Source organism: Suncus etruscus, chromosome 11, assembly GCF_024139225.1.
Source record: "Suncus etruscus isolate mSunEtr1 chromosome 11, mSunEtr1.pri.cur, whole genome shotgun sequence".
NCBI classification, from domain to species: domain Eukaryota; kingdom Metazoa; phylum Chordata; class Mammalia; order Eulipotyphla; family Soricidae; genus Suncus; species Suncus etruscus.
This window is the reverse complement of record NC_064858.1, coordinates 93,064,896-93,083,977: the sequence shown is the minus strand read 5'-3', so window position 1 is coordinate 93,083,977 and position 19,082 is coordinate 93,064,896. Positions and strand designations below refer to the sequence as shown.

General features: G+C 39.2%; 1 protein-coding gene across 2 annotated transcripts in view; it reads right to left on the bottom strand.

The window, feature by feature from the left end:
• Positions 1–19,082, bottom strand: part of SRGAP1 (SLIT-ROBO Rho GTPase activating protein 1) — a 340,351-nt gene that overhangs the window by 32,923 nt on the left and 288,346 nt on the right. For both annotated transcript variants that reach the window (XM_049782733.1, XM_049782732.1), the window contains exons 13-15: positions 16,023–16,083; positions 15,682–15,759; positions 14,035–14,169 (exon numbers count right to left, since the gene is read on the bottom strand). In XM_049782733.1, the coding sequence (XP_049638690.1) occupies positions 14,035–14,169; positions 15,682–15,759; positions 16,023–16,083 (274 nt within the window). The remainder of the gene's footprint in view (positions 1–14,034; positions 14,170–15,681; positions 15,760–16,022; positions 16,084–19,082) is intronic.

Sequence of the window (19,082 nt, the reverse complement as noted above, 5' to 3'; positions counted from 1 at the left end):
ACTCCTGATAGCTTGGGAATCACTCCTGATGGGGCTTAGAGGACTATCTATGATGTTGGGGATCAAACCCAGAGTTGGCCATGTGCAAGGCAAGAACTTTACCATTTGTACTATCACCTAGGTGTCTGAATATTTACTTTATATTATATTATTTAATAAGTTAAAAAAAATAGGAAATTTGGGCCAAAATGAGTCCAACTGACTAGAGTACGTGGTTTGCATGCAGGAGTCCTGGGTTTGGTCCTCCAAGCAACTTCCAAAGTCAACTCCCAAACATAGAGCCAGAGCAGGTTCTGAGCTTGGGGGTTACTCCTGGTGGTGCTCAGGGGAGCATGTATGCTTGAAACATAATTGGGGTTAACTGCATGTGAGACAAGCACCTAATCTTTGTTCTCTCTCTCTCTCTCTCTCTCTCTCTCTCTCTCTCTCTCTCTCTCTCTCTCTCTCTCTCTCCCTCCCTCCCCATGGGATTTGAAGCTGAGTTAGGCGTTATGAATGCACTAGTGACAAAAGTCATCCTTTTGCAAAACATACTGCTATTTAATTTAATTAATTAATTTATTATTATTATTTTGGTTTTTGGGTCACACTTGGCAATGCTTAGGGGCCACTCCTGGCTCTGCTATCAGAAATCACTCCTGGCAGGCTCAGGGGGACCATATGGGATGCCAGGATGAATCGTCCGTCCTGAATCGGCTGTATGTAAGACAAATGCCCTACCACTATGCTATCTCTTCGTCCCCTAGTTATTTTTTATCTTGAGGTGGCTGTGACTTCCTGGTATTATTTTGCCTCTTTATTAAAATGCAAATTGTTTAAAGCATCTCAATACTGTGATCAGTGCAAGCTTCTTACTAATAATCTATCTTTGAATAACCATTATTCAAAGTTACTAAAATTTACTAAAAGCAATCTTTGATGTTTTATACTCCATTTTTTAGTGGTGGTGGTGGTGGGTTTCCCACTGTTGGTAGAGTGCCAGAGGTCACTCTTGGTGATATCCAGCAGACTGTACAGGCCTGACACTTTTGGTGCTCAGGTCAGTAATAGAGTATGGGGGGGGGGCACCAAGACTATATCTGGGAGGGGGGTGGCCCCTGTGTGGGTGTGGTTGAACTCACAGCCTTGTACATACTAGACATGAAGCCCAGCATGCCTGTCGGACAGCACATATTCACCATTTTAATCTACTTTTACACAACTGATACTATGGTGCCAACAAGACACACACTGTCATTCACTTAAGGGCGAGTGGGTGGAAGGGTCTGTGGAAATGTCCTCTTTAGAGAGAGCTGGCTAGAAGGAACTAGAGAGGACTAGAACCTATGTTTACAAGTCACTGTCTCTTGGATTTTGGAACAGCTTTGCAAAGTACTTGGACATATCCAGTAAGTATATATTTTAGAAAATATTTCAAAGAGAAGCAGTAGGCCTGACACATTTTAAAAATTTATTATTAGTTCACATTATAATTCATGTCCCTAATTACTGGTGGGATTCATATATTTCACTAAAAATGTCAGGTCTCGGGGGGTGGGGAAATAGCTCAAAATGTTTTGCGTGCTTGAGGCCTGGGTTCAGTCCCTGGCACTGCATAAGCACTGCCAGGAATCCTGGGTACCTTGCTGAGAATAGGCCTCAAACACTGCTCGGTGTGACCCCAAAATAAACAGAAGTCAACAGAGAAAGACTCAGTTGACTTTCTCTAAATGCTCAGGCTTTCTGTCTTTCCCTGGTGACTGTTGTTATCCCTCCTCTTTCCCTGCTTCACAGTGGCAACTGCCTTCAGTCTCTAGGTAACAACCTGCCCTCCCAGAAAGGTGGCACCTTTGCTTTGTTTTCTCTGTGGGTATTTCCATGTTATTTCCTTGCCGTGATATCTCACTGCTAATATCCTAACAGGAGCTTTTATTATGCCCAACTCAAATCATTCCAATACTACTTGACCTCCATTTCCCCTTCCAATTCCCTTTTTGGGGGACTGTGTGGGTTTCTCAGTGGTGCTTAGGAGCCCAGGGGCCACTCCTTTTGGTTTGTGATTGAACCTAAAGCTTGAGCAATGCCAGGCAGTATGCCTCATCCTTTTGAACTATCTCCTTCCAATTCCTCTGAAAATCTTTCTTCAACCTTGTTCTGGAATCACTTGGGAGATCCCTTCCTATGAGGTGCTTCAGATTCTTCCTGCAGCCAAGCTTCAGAGACACTGCCTGATTACTCTTGGCCTGCGTCTTTCTCTGGCGTTAGAGCCCTGACCCCAGCTAAGACCCAATTATCATTGAAGCCCAGGTGATCTGGGCATTTTTATTTTCCTCTCGACACAACTGGAGAGGGGAAAATGTATAATGAATATTCCCTCTTAACCACTAATAAGCTTGCAAGGCAATAAATAATTCATTAGGATTCCTAGGCAAAACCCACTTCATTACCAGCTTTCAGCCATTGCTTGAGCAATGTCATATCTTCTAGAAAACAGGATTTCAGAAGTAACCAGATAAAGACAACATGATTTCCTGAAAGACTTTCCGGTTCATTATTTTTTTTCCCTGCAGTGTCAGGACTGGATCTAGGTCTTGCACATGCAAGACATGTACTTTCCACTGAGCGAGTTCCCCAGCGTTTTTAAGTTTCAACATAAACCTTAATTATAGTGTGATTCCAGGGATAGCAAAAGATATCTATATATAACATTTTTAAAAATATAATTATATATAACATTTTTATTTTGAATTTTAAAATAGGAAAAAAGAATACTATAGATAAGTTAGATTACTCCTACATTATATGGAATATAAGAATGGTATGGGGAACAAGGTGGTCTAGGGGTCCCAGGAAGTACTCCCAGTGATACTAGGCCAACTGGTCAGTGTTTCAACGTGAGGGTCAAGGGCAGTTCTGGACCATGAAGACCCAATAATGCTTAGAACCATCTAAAACTAGGGATTAAACTGGGTGTAATAACCTAACTCCTATAATTATCATCCCAGTTTTATGCATAGAAGTATTTTGTTTAATATACTTTCCTGACAATAATCTTGGTTCTGTTTTTTTTTTTTGAAAAGAAAGACAGGAACTTTCACAAATGTTTGTTGTTAAGCAGCATGTTGTTAAGTGCAAACATTTACTCTGGCCCTCAGAAGACAATATTAAAGATAGCAACATTCCCATGAATTGTGTTCCAGAAGGACCAAAAGGATCAAAACATCTCTCATCACAAACTTCAAGTGAAACCTAAAAAAGCAGCACTATATAAAGAGGGTAGCGGAAATCACTACAAAGGAAGTAATTTAAAATCATTGTGAATGTGATATCATCTTATACCAGAGACTGGCACACATCAATCAAAAAAGAACAAAAACAACCAGTGATGGCATGGATGTGAGGAGAAAGGGGCTCTCATACACTGCTGGTGTGTGGACCAGCCTTTTTGTAAAACAATATGGTTATTTCTCAAAAAACTAGAAATTGAACTTCCATATAAACCAGCAATACCACTCCTAGGAATATAGTCCCAAAACATAATGCAGAAAGGCCCTCTGCATTCCTATGTTCATCACCATATTATTTATCATAGTCAGAATATGGAAACAACTTAAGTGGCCAAGAACAGATGAATGGCTACAAAAAAACTGTGGTACATCTACACAATGGAATATTATGCAGCTGTTAGGGAAAATGAAGTCATGCAATTTGCTCCTATATGGATGGATTAGGAGATTGTTATGCTGAGCAAATGAGTCAGAGGGAAAGGGATAAACATAGGATGATTTCACTCACTTGTGGACTATTAAAAAAAGGTATGGTAATATCCAGACACAATAGAAATGAGGGCCAAGAGGATCAGTCCATGATAGACCATGCCACAGATAGTGGGGGAGTGCGTTAGGGTAGAGAAGGGGCCACTATGGCAAGACTAGTTGGAAATGATCACTCTGCTCAAGAACTGGATGCTGAAAGGCAATGAAGTGATATGTATGATACCCCTTCAACAACAATACTGAAAACCACTGTGTTTAAAAGGAATAAAAACAGTAGAGAGGGGAGAGAGAAAGAGAGAAAGAAAGGACTGGCAGAGAAGAAGGTAGGAGGTAGGGTAGATGAGAAACTGGGGACAATGGTGGTGGGAAATGTGCACTGGTGAAGTATATTGTATACTATATGACTGAAAGTCAATCATGACCAACTTTGCAACTGTGAAAAAGACCCTAACAACTGTATTAAGAACAACCTTAAGGGGCCAGAGAGATAGCATGGAGGTAAGGTGTTTGCCTTGCATGCAGAAGGACAGTGGTTCGAATCCCGGCATCCCATTTGGTCCCCCGAGCCTGCCAGGAGCGATTTCTGAGCATAGACCCAGGAGGAACCTTTGAGCGCTGTCGGGTGTGACCCAAAAACCAAAAAACCAAAAATACACACACACACACACAAATAGGGGCTGGTAAAACTTAAAAAAAAGTGCCTGTCAAGATGATACAGGCTGGAATGGGGGAATGGTGAGGGAAGGAAAATCTGGGAACAGTGATGAAGGGAAATTGATCCTGGTGTTGGGATCAGTGCGGGAACACTATATGTCTAAAACTCAACTATGAATAACTTAGTAAATCATGGTCCCTTAATAAAATAAAGTAAAACACACACACACACACACACACACACCCAACACTATATGTCTAAAACTCAACTATGAATAACTTAGTAAATCATGGTCCCTTAATAAAATAAAGTAAAACACACACACACACACACACACACACACACACACACACACACAGGCTCTATAGTACAGCAGATAAGATGCTTGCATTGCATGTGGTCAACCTGGGTTGGATCCCCAGCACCACATATGGTTCCCAAGGCATTGCCAGGAGTTATCTTTGAGTGCAAAAGCAGGAATAAGCTCTGAGGACCATAATATGTAGACCCCAGAAATAAAACCTAAACTCAAAAACCCCAACAACAAAAATCTGATTACAGAGGATTCAGGGTTTTTCAAGAGTTACATCTACTGATTCATCAAGATGGTTCTCAATTTGAGGTTAAGGTCTGTGGTTAGAGAAAGGGCTTTAGAAGCTTAAAAGTACTTTTTTGGGTCTTAGGGCTAAAGACAGGAAAGGAAAAGAGAGAATGCAAAGGGGGCCTGTCTTGATTTATTGTCTTTTAATATTGTTTATTTTTAAAAATATTTTAAATCAATATATAAAAATGATTGGTTTTTAATAGTCACCATACCCCATAGTGGGAAAGATAATTTTTAGGCTAGAAGACACGAGGAATGACGGGAGAGCTTCAGATGACAAAGCTACAGAACAATGTGGAAGTACTTAATGACCTGTATACTTAGCATGGCCACAATGGAAAATCTTACATTATGTTGATATAATCACACTTTATAGAAAAAGAGGGAGCTGGAGAGAGCTCAATGGACTAGAGTGTGGGAGGCCTGGATTTGATCCCCAGCACTACAGGGTCCCCTGAGCATGGCTAGGAGAGATCCTCAATCATGCAAAGCCCCAGAGCAACATCAGGTGTGGCGTAAACATTTTTCTTTTTAAGGAAAAAAGAAAGGAGAGCAACAGGAATGTAAACTTTTTTTAAAAAAAAAATACTAAATAAAATTTCCTGTGACTAGAATAAATGCATGCTCAGGAAAAAAAAAAAAAGTACCCAAGGAGAACCACCAGCATTCTTGAGTGTATGCCCAAAGCCTGACACCACTTTGGCTGTGAGCAGGACTTAGATATTACCTAGCCTGCTGCTCACCAGGCTTGCTGCATATGTGCCACAGGCATCTCACGAAGGTCCAAATGACTCAATGACTCTTTTCAGTCTAGTCAGCGGGTCAAAATTTATGCTTTCTGTGGACACTGATTCATGAGTCTTCCCCCCTGGCTCTGAGAGTGGCTATTCATGGTTTTTCATCATTTTTTTTTCCTACATGAAAGCTGAACCTTTTTCCCCAGCCCTATCCCACCTCCTCCAGAAAAAAGGAAAGGAAAAAAAAATCAGTGTTTTATTTGGAATTCTTTTACACAGTGTCTCCTGGAAGCAGGTAAATGTGGTACCCAGCCAAACCTAGCCATAGTTCTGGGTTCTTGAGGCTGATTTCTGTCCCTTTCCCAGCAACCCTGTCAGCACTCTCACTTCCCAGCAAATGCACCTGGTAGCTCCCTGCATGTACATGTGAAAAGTCCTCCAACAAACACAGTGGCTCCAGAAAATCACCAACATTCAAGGCCCAGTTCTCTGAGAATACCAGTCCTCTTTCTGTGGCACTATTTGGAAAAGCAATATGCTGCCAGGAAAGAAAATAATAAATCACAAGACGCAAATTTATTCTTAAGTATGGAGACAGGGAAGGAAATTCCTTGATGGTCACATTAAGAGCTGGTTTGTTAAACCGCAGCAGCACACAGATGTACTGAACATAGCTCAACAGGCAGCATTCAGAGTGAATTTGCCAGTTCCAGAGTGTTTTTAGCTTCGCTGTTAGTTTCGAATAATGTCAATGTACTAATTGTATGTTTGTAACAGTATGTGTGAATAAAAGTTAAAGAGATGCTTAGCACATATGGATGAATTTATCCTTGCTTTGAGGAGTTTTCTTTTCTTTTTTTTTAGGTAAGAAATAAGATACTTGCAAATCTCTTGAATTAAACATTAATAGCTTGGTTTATGAAAATTAAACCTGTTCTTTTTGTTTTGTTTTGGGGGGCCACAACTGGCTGTGCTCAAGGATCACTCCTGGTGGACTCTGGTACCATATGTGGCACTGAAGATCTAGCCATGAGCAAGGTAAGTGCCCTATCCACTGTATAATCTCTCCTGCCCAAACACTGTATTCTTTCTTAACTAAGCAGCAAAGTTGTGAAAATAGGTTACACACACACACACACACACACACACACACACACACACACACCAAAAAAACCAAGTTTCCTCTTCTACTGAACTATAATTTTTAAGTTAGAGTACATTAAGTCTTAGCCTAGGAGTCTTTATTTCTTTTGTCCACATACTTAGCCTGTTACATATATTTAAGAAAGAACTCCCAAGAACCACTATTATAAGATATCAAACAGAACATTAGAGTTCAGAGAGAAAAATCACTATGCATGCAATAAAACTAAAAAAGCCTTAGCCACAAAAAGATAATATTGGAGCAGAAGAAAAATTCTTTTACCTACTTGGGTGCTCCCTGAGGAGGGTGGGGAGAGGAATAAAGAGAGAGATTAATAGGAAAAAATTCCCAAATTCGATGACATTTATATGGACTATTTTCATAGGTATAAATTATAAAGTGAAAAGTCTGTGCTAAGGAACTGGGGTGTAAGGAAAGAGAAGGTGGTTCTTATATGATGTGGAGGGTATGACTTCAACTTTAAGAGCAAGTGGCAAGCTTTTCAGACAAAACTCTACACCTGGGTGATGCGTCATTCTTCAAAGTCACTCAAGAGCAAGGGTCACATGTTTTTTTTTTTTAGGGTTTGGGGGGCAAAAGCAAGAGATTCTCCTTTGTCTCTAGAACCTCAGTAAATTTTCGTTCCACATACTAGAGTAATATGTATTGGGACAATGCCTACTTTGGACATCTTGAATAAAGCTTATCCAACTTTCTTTCATAAGATCATAGGAACATCAGAGGGAATGCAAAAGCTTTTTGTTTTATCACGCGATAAAATAATGAGCAAATATACTAAAAGGCTCATCGGATTTTTCGTGTAATGGCAAATCAGTGGAGACAACCTACGTGGCCAAAACTAGAGATATTTTAGGCCACAAATTTGATTTCAGACATCAAACCCACATGCTGAATGTGGTAATCATACCACACTAAGTGTGTGATCTCTGATGTACCATGATCGAGTGTGACCAATGTAACTAAACTCTGTGTGACCCAGGTCAGCACCACAAGTGACTTTTTTTTAGTTTTTGGCTTATACCCAGCAGTGCTCAGGAGCTGTATGCTTAGAAATTATTCCTGTTAGGCTCGGGGACCATGTCAGATGCCAGGGATCAAATCCAGGATGGCCATATGCAAGGCAAATGCCCTATCTACTGTGCTATTATTACTCTAGCTTCAACAAGTGATGGTTTTTGTTTGTTTGGATGGTTTTTGGGTCACACCCGGTGATGCTCAGGGGTTACTACTGGCTATATGCTCTGAAATCGCTCCTGGCTTGGGGATCATATGGGATGCCAGGAATCGAACTGAGGTCTGTCCTGGTTCAGTCATGTGCAAGGCAAGCGCCCTACCACTGCTCTACTGCTCCAGCCCCAACAAGTGATGGTTTTATCACAGTACACAGAGTAACCACAACTATCACAAAGAGAAAGGAAGTGGGGATGGGTAACTCCATTATATGGTCACTAAAATAATATGGAGAAATGTTATTAGCACCATTGAATTTAAAAGTGGATTGTAAAGAGTAGATATGGGATATGATTGTTAATATACTGAAAACAAATTAAGACATATAATTGTATAAAATAATACAATTCAGTGGTTTTTAAATATATCTTGAGTTGAGCAATAGCACAGTGGTAGGGAGTTTGCCTTGCACACGGCTGACCTAGCAAGGACCTATGTTCAATCCCCAGCGTAACATATGATTCCCCCAAAGCCAGGGGTGATTTCTGAGGACATAGCCAGGAGAAACCCCTGAGCATCACCAAGTGTGGCCCCCAAAACAAACAAAAACAACAACAACAACAACAAAAAGATATCAAAAAAAGAACTCTTATAGGGCCGGAGCAATAGAACAACTGGTAGAGCACTTGCCTTCCTTGCAATGCAGCTAATCTGGATTTGATCCCTGGCACCATATATGGTTTCTTGAGGCTGCCAGAAGCCCTTGGTACTACCAGGTGTGTCTCAAAAATAAAATAAGTACCCCCCAAAAAACTCTTACATTCATTTACATCCATTTCCAAGCACTTGGCATTGTATATTCTGTTCAAAATACATGGCTTAGATTAGAAATACATACAAAGGGAGATCCTCCAGCATCCCATATGGTTCCCCCAAGCCAGGGGCAATTTCTGAGTGTTTAGCCAGGAGTAACCCCTGAGCATCAAACGGGTGTGGCCCGAAACACCAAAAAAAAAAAAAAAAGAGAGAAAAATAATTTTTTTTTTTTTTTTGGCTACACCTGGTTACTCCTAGCTCTGTGTTCAGAAATCGCCCTGACCTGGGGGACCATATGGGATGCTGGGGATCTGTCCTGGGTCAGCCGCATGCAAGGCAAATCCTCTACCTTTGTGCTACCACTCTGACCCTGAAAAAGAATTTTTTTCTATACAAAATAACTATGAAATGTAATCACCTGAACAGAAAATCTAATTCAATATGGCAATGCCAGGAGTAACAGAAAAAAGAAATCATTTGCCACAAAATCCTTCCTTACCCCCAATTTCTGATTGAATCTTGAGTTTTAATCGCCTATGTAGAAAGTATTTATTTGTAAATTTTTATCACCCTGACTATATTTTAATTCTCTTGAATACAAAAGTTAATCTTCACCAAACTGGTAATCAATAGTCTAGCTAATTAAGTTTGCAACATCAGGGAATAGAATGACCATGATAGTCTCAAAGAATTCATGAAAAAACAGAATTCAGATATCTCCTAGTTACATTGGAGAAAATACTTATTTAAAATAAACTAATATTTAATATTTCTTTTTTTTTTGGTTTTTGGGTCACACCCGGTGGTGCTCAGGGATCTCTCTTGGCTCTACACTCAGAAATCACTCCTGGCAGGTTCGGGGGACCATATGGGATGCCGGGATTCAAACCACTGTCCTTCACGTAAGCACGTATTCAAACGCCCCATCTCTATGCTATCTCTCTGGCCCCAATATTTCCCTTCTTTTAATAGGTTAGGTGATGGAAACAAAATAAAATGAAAAACCAACAAAAAGTTATAGGACTTGTGGGGGTAGCAGGGTTAGTGCCCAGCACCTAAGAAACTATAATAAAAGTACAACAATGCTACTTAAAAACTGCATTAGTAGCAGAATCAAATCCTTGCTGGTGTATGCAAAAGCATTCTTCAAAGTCTCAACTCCTGGGGCTGCTCCTACTTTTTTGAGACAGAGATCCTGATGGGTAGTCAAGACCAATCAGGGCTATTTTCATCAAAATGAACATGAAGATAATCATGTTTTTTTTTTTTATTAGCTCATTATTTTAATACAAGAAAAATGTCTGTCTTAGTAGCCACTTCTTTGCACTTGCAGTTTTCCATGCAATGAGCTGCTGGCATGAAACAAAGATCATTCTCTAGATTTCCTGTTATTTCTAGGGTCTTGTCATTTTGCTAAGCATGACTTTTTACTATAGGGAAGCCTGACTTAGTCGCAAAATATTTAATGTGCTGGGGAAAATCATGTGGAACCAATACAATCCTAGGTTTTTGTATCATACTTAAACAGATGTGAGGAAACACACTTTTTATAGAACAGGCAGATTGTTAAGTGACTCACTGAGAAATTTACATATACAACCTGAACTTACAGTTCTAGTGATTATAATGATAACAGCTAGTAACATTTGCTGATAATTATGTGCAAACATTAGGTTAAATACTTAATTGTTTGGGGCTGCCACTGCTGAAGATTGGGGATTATTACTCTTTGCTCTGTGTTCAGGGGTCACTCCTGGGGGTGTTCGGGGTATCATACGCACCGATGAAAATTGAATCTGGGTCAGCTGTATGTACCTTCCTTGCAGTAGTATCTTTTCAGCCTCAGAGGCTAAAGTTTTTAATTGAATCATCTCATTTATTTTTTGAAGTAAAGAAACAGATGTGAAGAAGATTATTAACCCGTGCCCAAAGCAACAAGGCTGTTAAGTGGTGAAAGTGGAAATTGAACAGAGATTTTTCTAAACCATGGCTTTAACTTTTCATAACCACATGAAATAATCTTTCTTATTCAAAAGTTGAAAGTGTTTGTACAGTAGTTACTGATAATGCAGTCCAATACTCCAACTGAAGCATGTAAACATTAAGACTGATATGATGCATATGCCTAGAAAACCACTAAACATTGTGGAGTGCCCATGACTTGTTCAGATTTAAGACTTCTGGCCTAAGACGGGAGGAAAATCTTTAGAAATAGCCAAAGGAGAATTCCAGAAGCATGACAGACACCTCCTTCTCAGTTCTTTCCAGTTGGGTCAGAGGCCTGCTGTGATGACTAAGGTTATGAAAGGGCCGTGGAATGGACACAGACTCACTTCTGAACTCGACACAAGATTCTAGGCTCCAGGGGGGAGAGCGTAGGAGGGAGGAAGGGCATAAGATTATGACTGGGGCATTCAGACCCAATGAAGTCACGACCTAAGACAAGAAGGGCAGCAAAAGAATTTTGGTAGAATTTTGATGCTTAAATTTTTTGTTTGTTTGTTTGTTTGTTTTTTGGGGCCACACCCAGTCTCTCTCAGGGGTTACTTCTGGCTAGGCTTTGTGCTCAGAAATTGCTCCTGGCTTGGGGGGCCATTGGGATACCAGGGGATCGAACCACGGTCCATTCTAGGCTAGCGTGGGCAAGGCAGATCTTGTGCCACTGCTCTGGCCCCATTGATGCTTCATTTTATTTAAATTCAACCTACTTATCAATATGGACTTACTGGGTGCCTAGAATTAACCAGGCCATGTGTGAGGATTATCAAATTGAAGATTCTATTCAGACCTCATAGACCTATGGAGCTAACTGGGCCTTTTACTTATTTATTTATCTGCCTATCTGTATTTATTTATTAGAAGGGCACAACTGGGAGTGCTCAGGTTTCACTGTTGGCTCTATATTCAGGAATCACTCCTGGTGGTGTTCAGGGTTACAATGTGCAAGAGAAGTGTCTTACACACTGTACTCTCTCTTTGGCCTTTTTTGGGCATATTAGTGAACATACTCTGTGCTCAGAGGTCACTTTTTTTTTGACACTTTACATGTATTAATTCATTTTGTTATTACAATTTTACTGTTTATGATCTAAACTTCTTTTTCATAATAGACAAAATTTAGGTGCAGGGAGATTAAGAAACTAACCTATAATCACACAGCTGGTACGCAATTTGGACCTACGCTGATTGACTTCAAAACCTACCTTATTTTGGGGGGTGTGCTTAGGGGGAAAGAGAGAGAAACCACACTTGGTGGTCTTCAAGGCCTGTTCTCAGCAGTGCTAGAAGGGGGAATCATGCTATGTTGTGGGGATCCAGCATCATGCAAAAGTCCTTTGTGCTCCAGTCCTTTGAGCCATCTTCTGTCGCATCAGAGTTCTTAACCATTTCCTTAAATCCCCTCTAATAGAGAAGACAGGTTAAGAAGTTTTAATTTGGGGAGATAAGAAATAGCATAGGGACTAAGGACATGCTTCAAAGGACAAGAGCAGAAACTTCATATTTGTTAGGCTCGAAACTTTGAATATTTGATCTCTGACTTCTTATTTCCTTCAATCCTACCACATAAGTAGGTCCGAGCACTGAGCCATCAGGATCACTCTATGGATTGAGCACTGCTAGGTCACATCTGGGGAAATGATCCCACAGGAAAAGAGATGCTCATGTACACAGTGGAACATGGAGAGAGAAGATAGTAACTAATTTAATTAATTTTAGAGGGAGGGGGAGTGAGGGGAAGGAAAGAAAGAAAGAGAGAAAGAGGAAGATGGGGGGATGGGAGATAGGACTCTGGAAGGAGGTTCAGGCCAGCACAACCTTTGGAGCAACTGCAGGTTATCAGAGAAAGCAGAGAAAAAGGCACAGGAGGAAGTAGAAGATGGTCTAGAATGCTTGACTCAGCTCCTTTAAAAGCAAACAGGGTCAAAATGTCTAGGACATGGGGAAAAAAAGAGATCGGATTGGCAAAGAGGCAGAGAGGGGAAGAATTCGGGTGCACGAACTGGTCATGCCAACGAGTTAGTTTATATATGAGAAATATTAAAATAGGTTTCAGCTGGGGGTGGTGCTATTATATAACCCAATTTACCCTTTCTGGATCTAGCTCCATTGTGAAGGATAGAATGACAGTTGACGGAGGGTTAAGGAGCTTAGGCAGAAGATTTCTTCATTAGAGTAAAGTTCTTTTCTAATGAAGACACATAGTGAGTTATGAGACTTCAAACCCTTGTCTGAGAGAGCAGACAAGAGACAAGAGAGAGTCTGGGCGTAGGGGAGGAAAGGGAGCATTTTTAGATGGGGAAAATTCAATGGTAATTAATACTCAATTCCTCGGATCGTTATTTTCACCTCCCTTTCTGGAGTATCAGAGTCTTCCCAATGAAGACAAAAATGCTGGGTCAGAAAGATAGTACAATGGATAGGGCACTTGCTTAGGAAATGACCAATTGGGTTTAATTCTCAGCACCACATAGGGTCCCCTGAGCACTGTCGTGAGTGATCCCTGAGCATAGAACCTTGAGGAGCCACCAAACCAGACCAAGCAATCCCCCCCACAACTAACCAGCAATGCTTAACTTCACTGCTGTGGATTGATTTTCTTACCTCTATCCCAGTCCCAAAGCAACTTGGCCTATCACCAGGGGAAGCCCAAGGGCAGACCCTCCCACCTAGAGTTCCTGTACTAGAATGATGGTAATTTAAACCAACTTTATTTCTCGAAGTTACAATCTAAGATGGACAATTACTCCATTCCTAAAATCGGTAGCCCAAACCCCTAAGCTAAAAGAAATGATCCTTCCAGGCTGACAGCTGGCTTCTTCTTTTGGCTGATTGAGCTCTTGCCTTTCTACTGGAGTTGCGCCCCCAAGTGGAAAGTTCCAGGGCACCAGAGGCTGAGGATGGCCAAGAGCAAAAGCCCACTCAGCCCAGGGTGAGGCCACAGCTGGAAGGATGACTCATGTTGGATCCAGAAAGAAAACAAATGGTCTCAGAATTTTGGTGGTGATGGGGTAATGGTGGGGGATGGTATGCAGAGTGGGGCCACTGCCTTTTCCAGGAAATTGCTAAACAGTTCTGGTGGGAAAAGATGGAAACAAAACAAAACAAAACAAAACAAAACAAAATCCACTTACTGATACAAGAAATCAGATCATTAAATCTTTCCTTAGGAAAGAGGGGGTTTTCGAGCCCACGGAAATACAGCTTCAGAACGCCAGCGACTGAGTTAATATCATGGTTACTCTGGTCATCAGCCAAAGGGTTTTCACCTAAAAAATAAAAATGAGTTATATGCACAGTGTTTCTCTTTTTATCTCTGACAAAAATATGCCTCTATACACACACTTCTAAATATACACATATCTTTTAATGATACTTTATAAAAGATTATACGGTACTAAAATTAAAATAATTGGTTTAGATAGTCCACCCCATGATTAACTTAAAAATAGTTGTCTAAAATAAAGCATTTTTTAAATTGTATGCTACCAAATAATCCCTTACAAGTTACCCAAATCTTAAAATAAAATATTGTGGGATTTAGAATTCGCCCCAACTGCTTTTTTTTTTTTTTTTTTTTTTGCCTTTTTTCTTTTTTATTTAAAAGCTGAAATCTGTAATCTTAGTTTGGCATAAATTCAAATACTCAAATTTCTTCTCCAGTGAAGGAGAAGACCAAAAGTAGGCTTTCCTGTTCATATTATAAGGGTCAGAAAAATTGATCAGAAATATTATAGGCATCAACTAATTGTGACTCTACAATGAAAATCATAAATATTTCTCAAAGTGTCACAGTGAGAAATTCATAGCACATCTGAAAGTCACCTTCAGCAACTGAAGATTCTGAAAGCAAACAGAGGAATTTGAAAATGTATCCTGATATATGTCAAGGAATCTGTATAAGAAGTGAGCATATAAATAACCTCAAATATAGAATTGTATCACTCTTTCTGGGAGGTGTTTAAAAATAATAAATCACTAGACTTGACTAGTTTATCTCTCTGAGAACTGAAGTAAAATTTTAAGAAGCTCAACATAACAAGCAGCAGTGAATCAAACTTCACTGTTTATTCACAAGACAATTCTCTAAAGTTCACCAAAATTGCACTTTGGGGTTTGTTTTATTTTATATTATTATTATTATTATTATTATTATTTTGCATTTTGGGGCAGTTTAATTTTAGAGAATGTGGTTCCCCTCAACTTTGAGAACAGATCATCATTCAACACAAATTCGCTCATTTCTCCCTCACCCCCAACACACAGACACACACAAGGAGATAGTTATGCTTAAAAAGATCACAAATGAATAACAAATACTGGGGGACTTTCCAAGGAAAACTAGCAAAGCATTTTGCATGTGGTGGCTGGCATAGGATGCTGAGGCTTTACCACATTTCAACTTGGCCTGAATATGGTCGATGTAAGAGACTTGGAACCCTAAGCAGCTCATGGGGGCTGGTGCCTAGATCTCTGTGTCCCATCAGTCAAAGAATTGGGAGTGGGAAAGAAAATCTGGCTCTAAGTTTATCTCTTCAACCAAGATTTGAAACTTTCAGGGGCTGTGTGCCCAGAGCCAGGGGAAATGGGATCGCCAGAGGGAACAAGAGGTCCCTTATCTCTCTCTAGTCCCATAAATAGATGGTTTCTTTTTTTCATTTTGGGGTGTGAGGGGCTACATATGGCAGTACTCAGGGGTTACTCTTGACCCACTGTATTATCACACTGGCCTAAGCAGATGCCTTAAGATAGTTTGCTTAAAAGTGTGGACATGTAATTACCTCTCTCAAATGAATTTTTAATATCATTGACTTCCACCTGGGAACCAGACACTCTGAAAATACCTTGATGCTGAAGACCTGTTGAGAAAAGGAAAAAAAGGAAGCTGAAGAGCACAGCACAACTCGATTAAGCTATTCTAGATCATTCTTTAAAAAAATTAAGTTTTAAAATTAAAGTGCTATGATCTACAAAGTTATTCATAGTAGAACTTCAGGAATACAAGGCTTCAACAACAATCCCACCCCCACTGTCCACTTCCCTTCACCAATGTCCCCACATTTCCTCCCAATTTCCATAATGATTAATTTCTGAAGAAAGAATTTCAAAGTTTATGGCATACCATAGAGATTGATGAATCGAATACAGCTTTCCACAATGAGGGGAATAATTTGTCCTGAATCCTATGTAAAGACAGGGAAACCAAATCAACATCCAAGGAGAGGCAGAAATTCCTTACAGTAAGAGTTTCTACTACAAAACTAATAATTATTCCCTATTTAATGATCACTTCCAAATCCACCCCCTAAATATTTCAAGAGTAAAAAATAAAAACAAAAGCTTTGATTTCCGTTCTGGAGCAAACCAAATTAAACACATTTAAGACGATCCTGTTTCAATTTTAGTGGACCTACAGACGTTAGAGGATTCAATTTTTATTTATAGTTAAGCGCACATACAAAAATGAATCCATAAATTATTTTTAAAAACCTTGGGTCGTTTTTGAAAGGGACTTGGTTGTACTTAGGGGCTAAGTCTGGATCTCCAATGGGATCATTTCCCATGGTGTTCGGGGGTGCTCAAGTGACGTTGAAATTCAATCAGGGTTGGTCACAGGAATGAAATTACTCATTAAAAAAAAAAGGTTATTGAAACAAGGAATGAATTCATCTCATAGACTTTAAGAGAACCGTGTAGTCTAATATACCATTAGAGGACCAAGAGGCCATGTTCATTTCCAAATCCATGTTTTGTTCATTTTGGAATCTTCTCCACAATATCCAGCACTTACGAAAGCGCTTACATGCTTCTAAGTGCCTGATAAGAGAATTGCTTTAGAGATGTTCATAAAGTGTCATGCATTTGTTTAGTTTGCATCAGAACTTACTCAAAGCTGTTTTAATGTTATTGTCTTTTTTTATGTTTTAGGGGTTAAGGAAAGAACCGTACAAAATGCACATTCCATTAAATTGTGTTCTCTTAAGGAGGAACAAATTTTGAACTTCATTCCCCCATGTCTCATCAATGCAAACTTAGAGCAAATGTGAATTCTGGAAATGTTTTCAAGCACATATAGGATGACAAATGAGATGAGGGAGCTGTTGAGGTCATAGTTAAACATGTATCAATGTCATGCACTCCATGTAATGCAAGGTTAATGACTATGGAATTACTTTTCATGGACTATTTGAGAGGGGGTGGTAGAGAAATGTTTCTAAACTCATTTAACTCATAATGTTGAGGTTAAACTCAGGAATTCAAACACTTGAGGCATGAGCTCTACTATGGTTCTACAACCCTAGAGCCAATTTCCATGTATTGAAATTCTGTTCTTTGAAGATTAAATTTCAGGGGAACATGGAGGGAGTAATTCATGAGGAATTTTATTTGGAAATAAAGAGAATTTGCTTGTGTTACATATGTTATAACAATATGTAGAATCTACTAACCTTTGCAATTAAGCAATAAGGGAAGGGTTGGGAGTACTGTAGTTAAGTAATTCAGACTTTACTATTTCTAGAATATGTAGTACAATCCTTGAGAAAACTATTTTAGATTTTAAGACCATATAATCAGTGTGCATGTCAGTTAATGGTTCAATTACTTCTGGAGCTTGTCTTAAATTTGTCTGTTTAATTTGTTTTAGGAGTATAAACTACCAATTTCTTAAAGAAATTTCAGAATAAAAATTCTTGACTGGCTGGCTCAAGAACAACAATGTAATTAGATAAGAAATTTATGAACTATGTAAGGGAATTTTTCTTTAAGATACAAATATATTTTAGGCATGTATATCTTAAATGAACAATTCATATAACACTATAATGCAAAAGTGCAACAAATATTTTTATGTGTAAGTGATCAGAGAAGAATATTAGTTTGCATCTTTGTTGAACTTAGCACTGAAACAAAAAGAAAAAATAAAGAATAAAAGGTTATTAAAAGGAAAATGTTTGCACCAAATTCTAAATTAAAATCTTTCTATTTATTCAGGTACTTGTTAATCTTTCTATTTACTCAAATAATGGTCAGCAATTTACCTGGCTATAATGAATATTATGGTTAAAAAAGTAATGTGTTACTTTTATACCTAGCTGTGTTCAAAGGACCATACGCAGTGCTGGTGTTTGAACTAAGGTTAACTGTGTATAAGACAAGTGCTTTAGCCCCTACTATCCTTGTAGCCTCTGTGTGTGTGTGTGTGTGTGTGTGTGTGTGTGTGTGTGTGTGTGTGTGTGTGTGTGAGAGGCCATAACCAGCTGTACTAACAGAATGCTTATCCTAGCTGTGTTCAGGGATCATCTTTAGGATCCCCATTTAGGGACTGAATACATGTCAGTTACATGCAAGACAAGTGATCTATCCACTATACAATCTTTCCAGCCACAATGTGTGTTTTAATTTAATTTCATGGATGTCAAATACTTGGATAGAAAATATTTTACAAGAAGCCAATGGGCTACATTCCATGTATCTTTTGACAAATCCTTTAATGTTTGTCATTTTCCTCCTGGAAAAAGAAAAGATGTGATTTTTTTCTCACTGATATTGTAGGGATCTGAACTGATCAAGCACCATTTAAAAGCACAGAGATCTCTGCATCTTTGCCTTAATGCTGTTATCAAAGACTCTTTAATATGCCACTTGGGTCAGAGAAGAGCTCACATAAGTGGATTTCCCATAACTGGGTTACTATTACTTTGGAACCTACATTTGGTTTCCTTTCATTTCTCTTAGAAAAAAATCTATCAGAAGTATAGTATGTCCTTTTCTGCCATCTTAAACTGTCATTCTCTCACAATTATCAAATGTAAAAGAATCAAACATCTGCTTCTCTCAGCCCAACTTTCCTCTTACCCTGCCAGGCCATCAGCTGTGTATCTCAGCGCTTTCATTTTTTTTTTTTGTTCTCTTCCTCTAATTGGCCTCTGCTTATAAGCCTGAGGCTGAGAAACTAGATAATCAAATTCGACAATGATTTTATATTAAATTAGGACCAATGAGGCTCTTCTGAATTTAAGCTTATGGCAGTGGATTGTGATTGTTATTTAGGTTTTCAGTGGCTTTTCACTCAACTATAGGGGAAAGGATCCTTTTACAGGCTGCCATGAGTTTGAAAACATATATGTATGTCTGTGTGTTTGCATATATGTATTTATCTGTTCATGATACATGCCATGTG